This window comes from Rhinopithecus bieti, unplaced genomic scaffold, assembly GCF_001698545.2.
Source record: "Rhinopithecus bieti isolate Rb0 unplaced genomic scaffold, ASM169854v2 scaffold_2205, whole genome shotgun sequence".
Taxonomy (NCBI): domain Eukaryota; kingdom Metazoa; phylum Chordata; class Mammalia; order Primates; family Cercopithecidae; genus Rhinopithecus; species Rhinopithecus bieti.
In genome coordinates this window covers 3,337,148-3,351,105 of record NW_016803673.1, presented here as the reverse complement: position 1 = coordinate 3,351,105, position 13,958 = coordinate 3,337,148, and the positions used below count along the sequence as shown (strand labels likewise).

At 53.3% G+C, this 13,958-nt stretch overlaps 2 protein-coding genes across 4 annotated transcripts in view; one reads left to right on the top strand and one right to left on the bottom strand.

Annotated features, from left to right (window-relative positions):
• BARHL1 (BarH like homeobox 1) overlaps positions 1 to 6,238 on the top strand; it is an 8,660-nt gene extending 2,422 nt beyond the window's left edge. Inside the window, exons 2-4 of one of the 3 annotated variants that reach the window (XM_017849543.1) lie at positions 3,237 to 3,459; positions 5,144 to 5,434; positions 5,824 to 6,238. In XM_017849543.1, coding sequence (XP_017705032.1) covers positions 3,237 to 3,459; positions 5,144 to 5,434; positions 5,824 to 5,920 — 611 coding nt within the window. In that variant the 3' untranslated portion in view covers positions 5,921 to 6,238. Of the gene's footprint in view, positions 1 to 3,236; positions 3,460 to 5,143 lie in introns of all 3 variants that reach the window. The other 2 variants (XM_017849548.1, XM_017849556.1) reach the window with 2 other exon arrangements.
• Positions 6,239 to 8,914: 2,676 nt separating this feature from the next.
• The window catches only part of DDX31 (DEAD-box helicase 31), an 83,031-nt gene continuing 77,987 nt past the window's right edge, over positions 8,915 to 13,958 (bottom strand). Inside the window, exon 20 of the mRNA XM_017849534.1 lies at positions 8,915 to 11,000. Coding sequence (XP_017705023.1) covers positions 10,754 to 11,000 — 247 coding nt within the window. The 3' untranslated portion in view covers positions 8,915 to 10,753. The remainder of the gene's footprint in view (positions 11,001 to 13,958) is intronic.

Here is a 13,958-nt window from a genome sequence, read left to right as displayed (position 1 = left end):
GGAGGGAAGGAAGGAAGGAAGGAAGGAAGGAAGGAAGGAAGGAAGGAAGGAAGGAAGGAAAGAAGGAAGGAAGGAGAGAAAGGCAAGAAGAAAAAAAAAGAATTCCCTAATTTTGTTTCTGACCCCCAGCCACTACCTCCACTTTAGCTGTTTCTCAAAACCAGAGGCAGAAAGTTCTTTCTAAGGAAGAAGTCAAGGGGCAGAAGGTGAAGAGGAGTATGAGGGCTTCATGGGAGACAGCCCCACATCCCCATCTAGCAGAACACTCGGAGCGGGCAGAGGCTGTTCAGAGCTCTTTCAAGCATATAATTGATTTCCAGAAATCTTTTCAAGAGACAAAATTTCCCTGTAAGGGCAACTTCTTTATTGTCTTGCCCCCTTCCCCAACCCCACCCCCTTCCTGGTGCCGTACCTCCTGATCCCTATTTGGACCAAGTCTTCACAAAATTTTAGGAAAGCTCCTTTAACACTCTCCTCCCAACCAAGAATTCGTTTGTGGATATGTCCTAACTCCAAACCGAAATTCATTGGTCCGACTGCACATCCCATTTTCTTGATTTCCCCCACACAAATGGCCGAGACTCCTTCAGCCAGGCTGTGCCCACCATGCCTGGAAAGTAGGCAGGTTGAACAGAGTGGCCAGGAGGAGATCTAGAGGTATGCGGGTGCCCGCAGGCCGGCACCTGCCCAGTGGTCCTTGCTCCTCCCCCGTGGAGGCCTGCTTAGAAAGGCAAAGAAAACTTGCCCTGGAGAGAGACTGGCATGGGGAAGGGGAGGAGAAAGAGGGGAAGTCAATGTAAATATATATTCATAACATCACGGTTATTATTTACCATTTGCAACAAGAACGGCCCCGCTTTAGTTAGAGCAAAGGGCACGAATCTTCCACCGCCCATGCTAATGGCTGGAACTGGCAATGGTAACACAGTTTGGTCCTTGCCTCCTTTTATTTCTTTGCCCTCAGGAAGGATTTTGAGGACAGGTTTCGTTTAAGATAATTAGAATATCAATTTTCTTCTCCTGTCTCTGAGGATATCTGATCGGCAGGTGACGAGGGCTAGCTGTCTACATATCGCTTAAATAGGTTTGGAGCGAAGGGGTTAGAAGGTCTTGCCCAACCCCCACCCCAGGTGTTGCTGCCTTTGCCCCTAGTGAAAAAAGGAGCAGGGCCAGGCAGTGAGGCCTTGTCTGGAGCGTTTCTCAAATGTGGAGGGGACTTTTTCAGAGCTCAGAAATAGACACCCTGAGGCAGTCCGTGGAGCATTTAAGCTGATCTACTCTCCAGCCGCCTTCCAAGCTGAGTCATTTCCTTCAAGGAGGGCATGGGGGAAGGTCAGCCTCATCCCAAGTTTCTGCTATCAAAGGCTCCTCAAACAACATTTCTTTGATAATATTTAAAGAAGCCAAAACTCAGCTTTGAAGTAAGGCGGTTGGCGACACTAGCGGCTGGATCCAAGGTCCATGGAGAACCCAAACCAGAGTTTTGTTCCCAGCAGGCAGGGTCGGTGGATGGGCCTGGAACTGGGTGACACTGAGATGTAACCTCTAGAACCAGAGTCTGGGAAGCCAGTACCCCCTGGGCTGAACCTATCCAGGAGGAGGCCAAGGCAGAGCAGGCACAGAACGTGCATTCAAAGCCCACGCTGGAGGGGAAACAGAAGAAAAGCCCCATTAGGTGACCCATTCTTCCTGACACCACAAACTCAACACCTCCCGACCTCCAGCGCAGACCTCGTCCCTGAGAAGTGGGGGATTTTCATTAAGTAGCCAGGCAATTAGGTCAAAAAGTAAGAGTTCTACGATATTAAGTTTGAGATTTGGATGATCGTTTCCTCAAACTTATTTAAACTATCTGTCTGCACAGAGAGAACTCAAGTCCCCCCAACCCAACACATCCCCTTCTCCTGATGGTGGCCATGCCCAAATATGGGGAGCCCCCACGGCAGGGAGAGCCTGGTGCCAGCCTGGAGGAGGCAGGTGGAAAGCCTTAGCTGGCCGGCCGCTGTTTCTCCTCTGAGCTCTCCTGGCTCACCAGGCTGGATGCCAGGCCCTCCTTGCAGCGAAGCGCTGCCTTTTCAGTTGAAAAGTCTCTATCCCTAGTGGCTCAATTAACCAGATTATTGTTTCCTACAGAGAGAAATCACCTTGCATTCAGCTGAACCCTCTCACTGCAAACGCCAGGCACAATGAAACTCCACCATAAAAGAAAACAGAGAAAAAAGGGAGTAGGTTGGGGGAAAGCCCCAGTCTGAGCTGCCAGTTTTGGGGAAATGGTCTAGTTGGTTATATAATTGCTTTAGAGGGAGAAGGAGAGTGAGCATTTAGCTTGTTCGATAAAGTGTTTTCTGTGCAGTCAAAGCCGAACGAAAGTGTTTGGGATAAAGAAATCACCAGTGCCAGGTCTATCCTTCGACCTCAGGAGCTGTGTCCCCGGTGCAATTCTGTCCCGACTGTGGGGTGTAAACACACGATGCCACGCAGGTGTAGCAGGAGCCATCGTTAGTGAGCAATGTAATGACAACGAAACGCAGACCTGGGCAATGTGCGCTGCGCCTAAGGGGCAAACGAGTGGCAGAGTCGCTTATTTCTCCAAGTGCTCGGCGCTCGCAGACCCGGCGCCTTCCGCCCAGCGCCCTGTGTCGGGAGAAATCATCAGTATGAATTCGTATCCATATGGGGCAGCGCCAGGCAAGACACAATGATCTGTCCTTCAGGACAAAGAGTGGCTCCGGGGAGAGCAGGTTTTTGTCCCTCCACGCAGGTTTCTCTCCCCAGACCCCAGCCTTCAGCTTCCTCCCTTCCTGTCACGGACGCAGCCGGGGAAATTGGAGCCCAGACGCGGAGCTCACTCCGCCAGAAACCCTGGGTCCCCTCCCCTACTCTGGCAGGCTGGTTCCGGTTCCATTGTCGCGGCTCCGTTTATCCCTCCAGGGAGCGCGGGCGGAGCGCCGAGCGCGGCGCAGGGACTGCAGATCTCCCCAGCTTCGGGTTCTTTCTACTCGGAGCTGCCCGGGGGGTCTCGGCCTCGGGCGCTCCCGCCGCCGTCCTGTTCCCCTCAAGGTTCATGTCCTGTTCCCGGGGCCCCAGAGGTCCCGGCTCCGAGCGGCCCCCGCGAGCTTGGGTGTCGGGGAACCACCGCTGTCGGAAGCCGCGGTTACACAAACGCCACAGGCAGGAGCGGGAGGGCACTGGCGGCGGCTGCGAGGCAGGGCCCTGACATGCCGCTGTGTCCGCAGTGAAGGAGGAGGGCGACCGCGAGATCTCCAGCTCCAGGGACAGTCCCCCGGTGCGCCTGAAAAAGCCACGCAAGGCGCGCACGGCCTTCACCGACCATCAGCTGGCGCAGCTGGAGCGCAGCTTCGAGCGGCAGAAGTACCTGAGCGTGCAGGACCGCATGGAACTCGCCGCCTCGCTCAACCTCACCGACACGCAGGTCAAGACCTGGTACCAGAACCGCAGGTGAGGCCCGACTGCGGGGGCAGAGGCAGAAAGGGAACTTCCCCTTTCCTCACAGCTCCTGGAGGGGACCAGGAGTCTACAGGTTGGTGCTAAGGGAGGGCTCCTGAGCCTCCCCCATCCTGTAAAAGTGGGAAACTGAGGCCCTAAGGGAGAAGGCCTTGCCCAAAGTCCCCACAGTGAGGGACAGAGATGAGATTAGACTTGGTCTCTAGTGTCCAGTCAGCCCTCCCCCGGATGGATGGACAGACACATAGGCCACTGAAGATCCAAGCCCTGCCCTAGCTCAGCCAGAGTTGGTGGGGGTCTTCCTGGAGCCGCCACCTGAATCAGCCAGGGTCTTGGAAGCCCCAGGCCCTTGGAGGGGTGACAGTCTTGATGCCCAGGAAGCCTGTGAAGAGGACAGCCAGGCAGTGGCCCTTGGGGGTGTTGAAGCCTAGCCCAGACCAGGCAGCTGCCTTAGGGGCCTCTAAGTTTCCGTGAGGCTCTTCAGGTCTCCCCAGACTTTCTGGTCCCAAAACATGAGTGGGGAACCGGCCAAGCCCTTGCTCCTTGGGGACAAGGTGACTGGGAAGTTGGTGTTGGGGCACTAGACTTGAACCTGTTTCCTAATTTCCCTCCCGAACACACTCACCAGACTTAGGTGCACATGTACAAAACACACATGCATCCACACACTCAACCCAAACAGCGACACACTGACGCACACATCAATACATCTTGCAGTCACACACGCACTCACACTCAGCCCCACAGTCACTCGCACACTCTTAGCAGAGGCAGGAATGGTGCTTTTCATAAACAAGCCTCAGAACACATCACTCCATTAATAATAAATACTGATTACTGCTCCGGGCATCAATAATTAAGGCCTGTTACAGTAATTACACAATTATGATGATGATTAATAATTCAGGGAGAGAAACAGGGCTGGTGTGGCTGAGCCCACCTTAGTGGACCCTGGCTGGTCCGCCTAGCCTCACCTGGCAGGTGAGCCTGGGCTCCAGGCCTGCCTTCTCCAAACCCCAGGCATTTGGCTGGCCAAGGCCTCTGGACTTTGGGGCCAGACAGTGCGCAGGGCTCACACTGCAAGCCCTGGAGGGTGGCAGGTGCAGTCTGCTCCGGCCGGCAGGGCGTGCAAGCCGGGAGTGCGTCCTCTCCGGTTGCCATTTCAGGCCCACTCGCTTCTGCTAGCTTGCAGCCTGGCCAGCCTGCAGAGGAATCAACCGCATTCCCTTCCCTGACCAGAGCACCCCCCATCCCCGCAGCCCTCTCCAGGGTGATCCCACCTTCATAAAGAGGCACCTGCAGGGAGGAACCCTCCCACCCAAGGGTTCGTTCTGCGATCTCCTGGGCAGGGTAAGGCGCAGTTAAGAGCCGGGCTTTGGGGTCAGACAGCAGGGATTAAAACCCGGGCTCAAAACCCGGGCTCCTTTTTGAAAATTGGCCCAGACCTCAGTTTTCCTCTCTGTAAAACGGGGTAAGAGCCACGGAAGGCCGGTGGAAGATAAAAGGTGAGGATGCATGTAAGGCGTGCGATGGTGCCTGGCACTCGGTTATTTATTAACAAATGAGTATGATCCCTCTTGGACTCCCTTGGCCTCTCTGGGCCAAGCAGTGGGGAGGGGCTGGGGTCCCTGGATGCCCTAGCCCTGATCCCGCCATACGCGTTTATTTCGGCCCCCAGGACTAAATGGAAGCGACAGACAGCCGTCGGGTTGGAGCTGCTGGCGGAGGCAGGCAATTACTCAGCGCTCCAGCGGATGTTCCCGTCGCCTTATTTCTACCCGCAGAGTCTGGTTTCCAACCTGGACCCCGGCGCGGCGCTCTACCTGTACCGCGGCCCCAGCGCGCCGCCGCCCGCTCTCCAGAGACCTCTGGTGCCCCGCATCCTCATCCACGGACTCCAGGGCGCCAGCGAGCCGCCCCCGCCGCTGCCTCCGCTGGCCGGCGTCCTCCCGCGCGCCGCGCAGCCTCGGTGAGGCGCCCGCCCGCTCCGGGGCCTCTTCCCGGGGGCTCGATGTGGCCCCTTCCTCCCGCCTTTCTGAGGGCGCGGGTTTGACGCCCCTTCCTGGGAGGGGGCCCTGCCCGGCCCTCCCTGGCGCCCCAGCCCAGTGTCCCCTGAAGGGCCAAATGCCAAGTCCACTGAGGCCCGGACCCCGGACTGCGTCTCCCCAGCCCCCGTCGGCGTCCTCTCTCGCGGCCGCTCTGTCCGGGAGCCACCCCCACCCGCCGGGTGTACATACGCGTCTCTGCCCCTCCCCGCCCCCAGCCTCTGCCGGCTCCCCTAGGCACCCCTTTCTCCCCAGGAGCGGGTGCGGCTGATTCCCAGGCTTCGCTCTCTCCCACGACCCTTCCACGCTTCAGGTGGAGAACAGCCCCTCTCCCCGTGCCTCTGCCAGGGAGAGAAGGGGAGTGCGGAGCTCCGTCTCCCTACCCCTCGAGCGCCTGGGCCAGCGGCTGAGCTGTACATACCGTGTGCAAAGTGTATATGAAGTTATTTATTCGTGAACCATGAGCCCGTGACCGTGTCCGTGGATTAGTGAGTCTGTGGCCTGTGCCCTCCCCACTCCCAGGCGGGGCAGGAAGGGGCTGAGGGGGCTTGCCCACCCACCCCGACCCCAGTCCCCAGCCTCAGCCCCGGTCCGGGGGCAGCCAGGCCTCTCGGGTTCTCTTTTTTTAAATGTCGAAATAAACTTCTTACAAATGACCAGGCGCCTGTCCGCACTCCCGTCGCTTGGTTCACACTCAACCCCTCTCCCATCCCTCTTACGGGGACTCGGTTTCCTTCCATCCTCAATAACTTAATATTTTTGTCCCCCTTTTCTTCCCCGGTGCTATGGACGCGCGCGGGGGGCCGATGGGACGCGCTGGGACTGGGGTCTCCCCTCCCTAGCCTCAGTCTTCCCATCTCTACAGCGAGGCCAGCCCGTTCCTCCCCTCCTCCCGCTCTGTCTCCATCTGGTTCCTCGCGGCTCCCAGACGGTCCCGAGGGCCGGGGCGGGGGTCCGTGCCGGAATAGGCGGGGGTCAACGCGGGGCCTCGGTCGGCTGCGGGCCGGACTGCGGGGCCCGCGCCGAGACGACTCATCTGGCCGCGACAAGGGCCCCGGCAGCTGGTGACCGGCCCGCCGGGCGCGCGCCGACAGATGGGCTCCGAGGCTGCTCCCCCCATGACTCCCACCCTCCGCCCCACGTCCGGCCGCGCTCGGGCTCCCGACGCTCGCGGGCGCCAAGGCGGCTCCGGCCTCCGGGCCTCCCGCACCAGGCAGGACTCCGCGCGCCTTCGCTGCGAACCAGACGCCACATCGGGTAAAGCCCCACTCCCACATCTTCTCACCTCCCCTTTACCCCGGGAGGAGGTTGGAAATGAGACCCGAAGGGGAGCCAAATCTCAGCGTCTGCCTCATCTCTTCTGGCTGCCCCAGACCGCAGCTCTAGCATCTCAGGGGACAGGGGTTTAAGTCCCGAGTCAGACTCGAGGCTTCCAGTTCACGTTCAAAGGGCCACGGTCACCTGAGACTGTTCCCTCTCTGGGGAGGTGGGCGCAGGTGCTTCCCTCCCACACACCACCTGCAGCTCGCTAACCCTCAGCGAGGGGAAGTTCTGGGGGCCGGCAAGCCTTGGCCCCTCTAGTTTGGGGGCAGGGTTTCTCTGAAGACGGGGGCCGTGTTCAGACTATAACCCCTCTCGAAAACCAGACCCACAGCCAGGTCCGCTACTGTTTCCTCCCTGCCCCCCAACACTCGCACACAGCAGCTTTCTTTCCTGGGATGGCAAGGGTATTATTCTGATTTTGCAAAATGCACAGCAGCTAATTAAGTCAAGGAGCCCCTCGGCTTTCGAGTTCTTTTGCATGTGAATGGGGGTTGGTAAATCCCCAGCTCTGGCTCTGGTGGGGGGCGAGGGGAGACTGTCCCCAACTCAGGGTTAATGAAGTGGGAAAGGAGTCTCTCATAGCCTCCTGCAAACAAAACCCCCCATGCAACAAACCCTGCCCAAATCCTACATGGATTGACTTAAACCCAGGGGATAAGTGCTTTAAATTAATCTCATTGAATAAGAATGAGACCAAACAAAACTCTTTAAAATCATATTAAAAATCTATCAAAGGACAACTTGCACTGGTGTGCTTTTCATTTTGTGAAAGTGAAGGAGATAGACGGTAGCAACCACCCTCACATTTACACAGTGGCAGCGCAAACCACAGACACATTCTCAACTATGTAATTGTCCTTGTACCTCAGAGGCGATTTCATATCTTACATTAATGAAGAACAAGGCTTCCCTACAAGTTTATAATTAGAATATTTTAAATTGTCCTGCACATCCCATCTGTAATAATAACTTCACAACCTTTGCAGTTGAGGTGGGCTCCTGCCTTCCACTCACTTAGAAAGCTAAATTGGTTTCTGTTCCCAACCCTGAGGTTGGGCGAGCTCTCATGTAAGAAAAGAGAATAAAATGTGGGACCCCAACAGGCCTGACAATAGGAGAGGGCTGAGAAGGCATATTCCCCGCTGCGGCACTGACCCATTCCCCTCATAAACGTCGACTCCACAGGGAGGGGGCAACAAAGTTGAAAAGTTTAGAGCTCCCTGCTGGCCCTCGCTCGCAAGGGAAATAGAGGACTGGGGCAAGTTGAGAACCTGAGCTGATTTTCAGGGTGCCCACTGCCCGACACCGACAGGCCTGGCTCTGGATTCTTCCTACTGTGGAGAGGATTAAGAGATAATGTCTAATGGTCGGGGGGAGGTTTAACAAGACCAGTTAAGAGCCCTTTTCAAGCAGGGCAACTTCTCCAGTGGAAAAGCCTTCAACTTGTGTCTCTACGAAGCAATGCTCGGATTTTAATGGCTTCCACTCACTGTGGCCTGAAGGGTTAAGCGGTGAGGCCCCTGGCAGTTTGGGAAGATACCTGCTCCGAAAGGTCTGATTTACTTCCCTCTTCCCTCAAGTTCTCCTCCCTTCACTCCAGGGGGAAAAGAAAAAAAATCAAAGTAACCCACTGGGCTTTAAAAAAAAAAAAAAAAAAAAAAAGTCCTTTACTGAGATTTGGTTGGCTCGTTGCTTCTCTAGAGTGGAAGGGGCTGTCTGCACATCAGCGCTGACTTCATCTCTCAGCAAGGGCCCTCTGCCCTTCAGTGCGTGAGAATGAGGCCCGTCAACTGCTAAGGCTGTGGCAAACAGGAGGATGTTCTGGATTCCAAAAAAACATTCTACAAGCCCACTTGGGGGAAATGCTTTTAGGCTGCAACATTCTATTAAATGTCCAAATTCTGTGTGACTCTAAATATGGGAAACAGGCTTGCGATATAGAGACGTGGGTAAGTTTGGGAAATTTTAAAAAGAAGCATGGTTAAACATACACACAAAAATTAGAGTATGTACAGTGGAATTAGGCTCAAGCTTTGCCTAATTGATGCCTGAAATGTATAATCTGTCAAGAGCCATAATAAAAGAGAAAGAGATTTATTTTGTTATTTAAATTTAAACAATATTCACCTTAAATCTGCTAAATCCATGTTTCTTTATTAATTGGGGTAATATATTGATTCTACTTAGACCCACATAGCATCTATGGCAAGAAACCCTCACCGTAAGAGTTAGCAGATGAAGTGTGTAAGTTTTGATCTTGGAATGACCATCACTCATACGTTGCACGATTCTAGCACTTCTTTCCCCCCAAGGCATGCAGAGCTCTGCCAGTTCGCCCTTTAGTGGAATGAGTACTAGGGGGAGAAAAAGTAAGGTTTCTCTTTGATCATCCCCAATCACTGGCATTAATCCTGTTTTTCACACAGCTGGGTTTTGTCTATAAAGTTTGAACCCTCCTTTTCTCATCCAAATCATGTGAACCATTACACGTCGAAATAAAAGAAAGGTGGCAGATTTGCCCAAAGTCAGGATGACATGTGCTGCGGGGTTATTGTTTTTTAATTGTTATTGTTAGAAACTTCACCAAGTCCCTGTTAATTTGTATGTGACAGTCAACTCTGAGAAGGTCCTATTTTTCCACCTGCAGAGGATCCAGTCTCACTAGGCTCCTCCTCGCCCTCACACTGGAGTCCCTGCCGGTGTGGGTGCCCACTGACATTCACCTGTGTCTAGAACGGAGGCAAGGATGCTGACCCCCGTGGTCCCTGCAGGAAGGCCCACTTTGCCAACTCTCACCACCCTCTCGTGGCCACCTAGGCCTTTCATGGATCTAGGGGTATCTGCTGAAGTGGTGCCTCAACACTGGTCCTGGGGAGACCACGGAGGGTGGCACAGTCACCACAGTGGAGAAGGAAAGTGAGAAAACAAGAGACAGTGGAGAGGACAGGAGTGGTGCCCAGTGGTGTGGAGGCCTCCAACCCTTTCTCTTCTGGACCCCTCTGCAAGTGCCCAAATCTTACATTTATTGGGAAATCAGTACGCTCCAGGGGGCCTCTTTCAAACCTCCCAGAAAACACAATGCAGGGGCGGGGGGGTGGTAGCTGTGGCCCGGGTCACAATACAAAGACCCCCAGACCTTTCTTGAAGACAAGACGGGATTTGATAGGGAAAAAAAGCTTGGGATACTGGGGCCTTTTGACTTCAAAGGCAAATAATAAAAAGCCAACAGTAAATCAATTAGCCTGAGAGAATGAGTTTTCCATGGACATGAAAGAAGGAACAATGCATGTAAATGCAATCTCGTGTTTCCAGAAGAAAATAAGAGGGATCACGAGCCTGAAAACACATTTGTATTTTTTGACCCAGACCAAAACTTTTGGTCCTTTTAACAGTACATTCCTACATAAAGAAAATAACTAGTGATACATGTATTTGCTTCTCTTTTTGTACAAATTCAATTCCAGTTTTTAACACCCTAATTCACAAAATTCATGCCAATGTATGCACTGATAGGTAGGCTGAAGTCAAGCTGTGAAACTTCAGAACACAGGTAAGGGCAGCAGTCAACCCCGTTCCAGACTGACACGCAAGACATTCTTACACCACGTCCCAGAGTGCCAGCTCAACCCCGGCATGTCAGCGCCTAGGTGAAGGGAGTGCTGGGTACTGATGGGATCAATGCAAGACACAGACCCCTTCCATCGGGAGCTGGCTAGTCTCTATGGTGCCCACACCACTGATTTCCATCAGGCTCCAGGGCCTCCCGTGGAGGAAAAGGGCTGTGGCCCCTCTGATTCTTGGGGACATGGTATTCAGGGAAAGGCAGCAGTTGTTTTTCACAAGGCTCCTCTGACAACAACAGGACATCAATCCACTGCCACCCAGGACTTCCAGGATCCACTCGAAGACCCAGAGAAATTTTAAACTTTCTGGGAAGTCTGGCTGTCCTGCTGTAAACCTTTCTGGGTTTTTCTCCATTTTAATGTTTTCCCATGGCCAAAGCAGGGTGTCGGCTGCAGACTGGGCCACAGGGGCTGGCTACCAGGCTCCCCGGGTGCATTTTGCTTTTTGACCTTGGCGATGCCGGGCTCTATGCCGCTTGAGTATTCCGAACGTAGGATTTCGGTGAGGCTGTGTTTACTCTGGGTCTTCTTATGAAGGTCAGGCCTGAAGAACAGTAACAGCAGAGAGCGAAAGAAACTTTATTATTATTATTTTTCTTTCCCATTTGGAAAGAGGCTGATAGCAGCTGGTTCTGAGACTGTGAAGCTGACATTTTTGTATTAACAGAAGTACAATTCCTTCAATGGCACTTGTTTTGATATTCTATGCACCAGAAGATTAGATACGGCGCTGACAGATTTTCCTAACGGTGGCAAAATACCATGGCATTTTTAAAAGTGAGGCTTTGTTCTGTGTTGTTTTCATGGGGAAAAAAAGAACTAGACACCCTCATGCTCTGATGGCAAATGAGGTGTATGATACAGCGGTTTGCCAAAGGATGGGGAAAAACCCACCGTCACACTCAACAACATGAAGCAGTGAAAGCTTGCGGCAGCTTCCCGGTAACCCCCAAGCAGCTTAAAGCAACTGGCCTCCTCATGGGCTCCTGAGGGCTTCAGGACTCAGCCCTGCGGGAGCAGAGTCCAGCAAAGTCTATGCAGCCCTCCCGGGTCCCAGAGTGATGGCTGGGATGAGAGCCAGATATGAATGGAATCATAGGAATGGAAGAAACTATTAAACATATTTCTGACCCTACAAAGCCCAAACCCAGGGCACAGCCTGGTCAACGTCTGCATTGAGGATGAGACCAGCAGCTCTCTCCAGCCCACACAGACCCGGGTGTTAGAGGGAGGCTTCTCCCTGCCCTAAGCCACTCAGAAAACACCAAGGGTAGAAAATCAATTTCAGATGTTGAAAAGATGGCAATTTTACCATTTAATCAGAAGATCAGAGGAGGAAATTTATAGATGTTCAATCATACATCAGAAGAATGATCATGAAAATTGAAGAGTAAAATAACGTTTCTTAAGACAAGATTTTAACCAAAGCAACAATAAAACAATTACCAATGGGGCCTTGTTGGCAATCCCTTCAATACCAAAATGGCAGTGTCTTAGGACACTACAGTGTCATGGAGTTCTCACAAAGACATACATTACATTCTGCTACTACATTTACAGCATTTTCTTTGCTGCAATCAGAGAATAAACTGAACTGAAATTGTGGTCAAAATAAATGTAACAGAATGCCTTAAAACCCAAGAATTAGAAATAAGACTAATACTATGTTATTAACCTGACTGTGAAAGCTTGTAGAACCCATTATAACCGAGCTGAAGCAATAATACCTGGTTATAACCACCCTCCAGAGGACAGGGTGACAGTCATACAATGGTGTTTTCTATTGCAACATACAGGAAGACATATTCAAGCCAACCTCTGCGGGAAAAGAAGATCTGAAACAAGGGGACAATGAGGAGATAACATGTAAGGGCCAGGAGTTTATAGGGTGAGCACATTAGGGCAGGATGTAGTGAGAAGATCAGAAGTATACAGGGAAGACATCCTGGGGTCTGTGGGAAATGATTCATGTATGTACACGATCTCCTACAATCCTCGCTCAACAAGGTGGGTATGGTTATTATCCTCATTTACAGACAAGGACACAAAGACCCAAGGAGGGTAACTTGCCCCAGGACCACATGGCTGGTAAGTGAAGAAGCCGAGGCAAACTCAGGGCAGAGAACGATTTGCAGGGTTAGGCAGGGCAGGAGGACTCAGCTGGACCAAGGGTGGAAAATGGCTGAGATGTGACAGGAGGGGTCCTCTGTGGTCTCCTGAAGACTACTTCAGCAGGACAGTGGGGCAGAAGCTAGGCGACTGAGTAGGGAGTGGTGAAGGGAGACAGCGGAGCCATGGGGCGGAGGAGGGAGAAGCCGGGATTGGAACTTGACTGTCACTCATCAGCTGAGGACACAGAATGAACAACTCAGGCTCTGTGCCTCAGTTTCCTCACTGAGAATGGCGCTCGTAGGTGTGAGGATTAGAAAAAATTAAGACATATAAGGGGGTAGCTGGTAGTTGGCATGTGGATCACAGTCACAGTGAAACATTAGGAAACAGGTCTGGAGATGCCACGCACCTCCCCCAGAGCCACCCAGGAGCCAGGACTGGTGCTACAGCCCCTGACAGCTGATCCAGGGCTCTTCCGACAGCATCCACCACTTCCCAAAGAGCAGCAAGCCTCATCATGGGTCACCCACCCGTGCGGACCGAGTGCACCGGCGTCCCTGGAGGAGGTCCGAGCCTCAGCGGGGGGCTGACCTGCGGTTGGGAAGTGGCGGGAGACAGGGCCTGCGGTTGGGCGCACTCAAACGTGTTCCAAACGGAGGGCTGCCAGTTCTTGTGCCTGTAGTTTATTTTTAGTCAGCTTATGTGACAGAGTGAAAAGGGTCTGACAGGAAGGAATGCTTTTTCTTCCCTCTTGTTTGAAGCCAGGTTCACAATGTGTATAATTTTAAATGTAACAACCTAAGTTTCAAAATATGCAAAATTTCAGTCAAAATATTCTCCGCAGCATAAACCCCAGCACTTCAACGATGGCTCCTGTTCCCGCTAAGGCAAAATAAAGAACCAGCATCTTATTGGGGTGACTGATACACTAACTGCCGACAGAGGCGGTGCGGGCTGCAGGAGCATCTTCCAGGCACCAGCGCTCAGGCAGCGCGCCCATGCTCCCAGGCTGCCATCCACCCAAAAGAGCAAAAGCCTGTAGCCATGAATGCAGCCTACACAACAGGCAGACACCCACACACCACCGGGGCCACTTCCACAGCTCCTCAAGACCTGTCCCTTGGCCGGGCGCGGTGGCTCACGCCTGTAATCCCAGCACTTTGGGAGGCCGAGACAGGCGGATCACGAGGTCAGGAGGTCGAGACCATCCTGGCTAACACAGTGAAACCCCGTCTCTACAAAAAATACAAAAAACTAGCCGGGCGAGGTGGCGGGCCGCCTGTAGTCCCAGCTACTCGGGAGGCTGAGGCAGGAGAATGGCATAAACCCGGGAGGCGGAGCTTGCAGTGAGCTGAGATCCGGCCACTGCACGCCAGCCTGGGCGACAGAG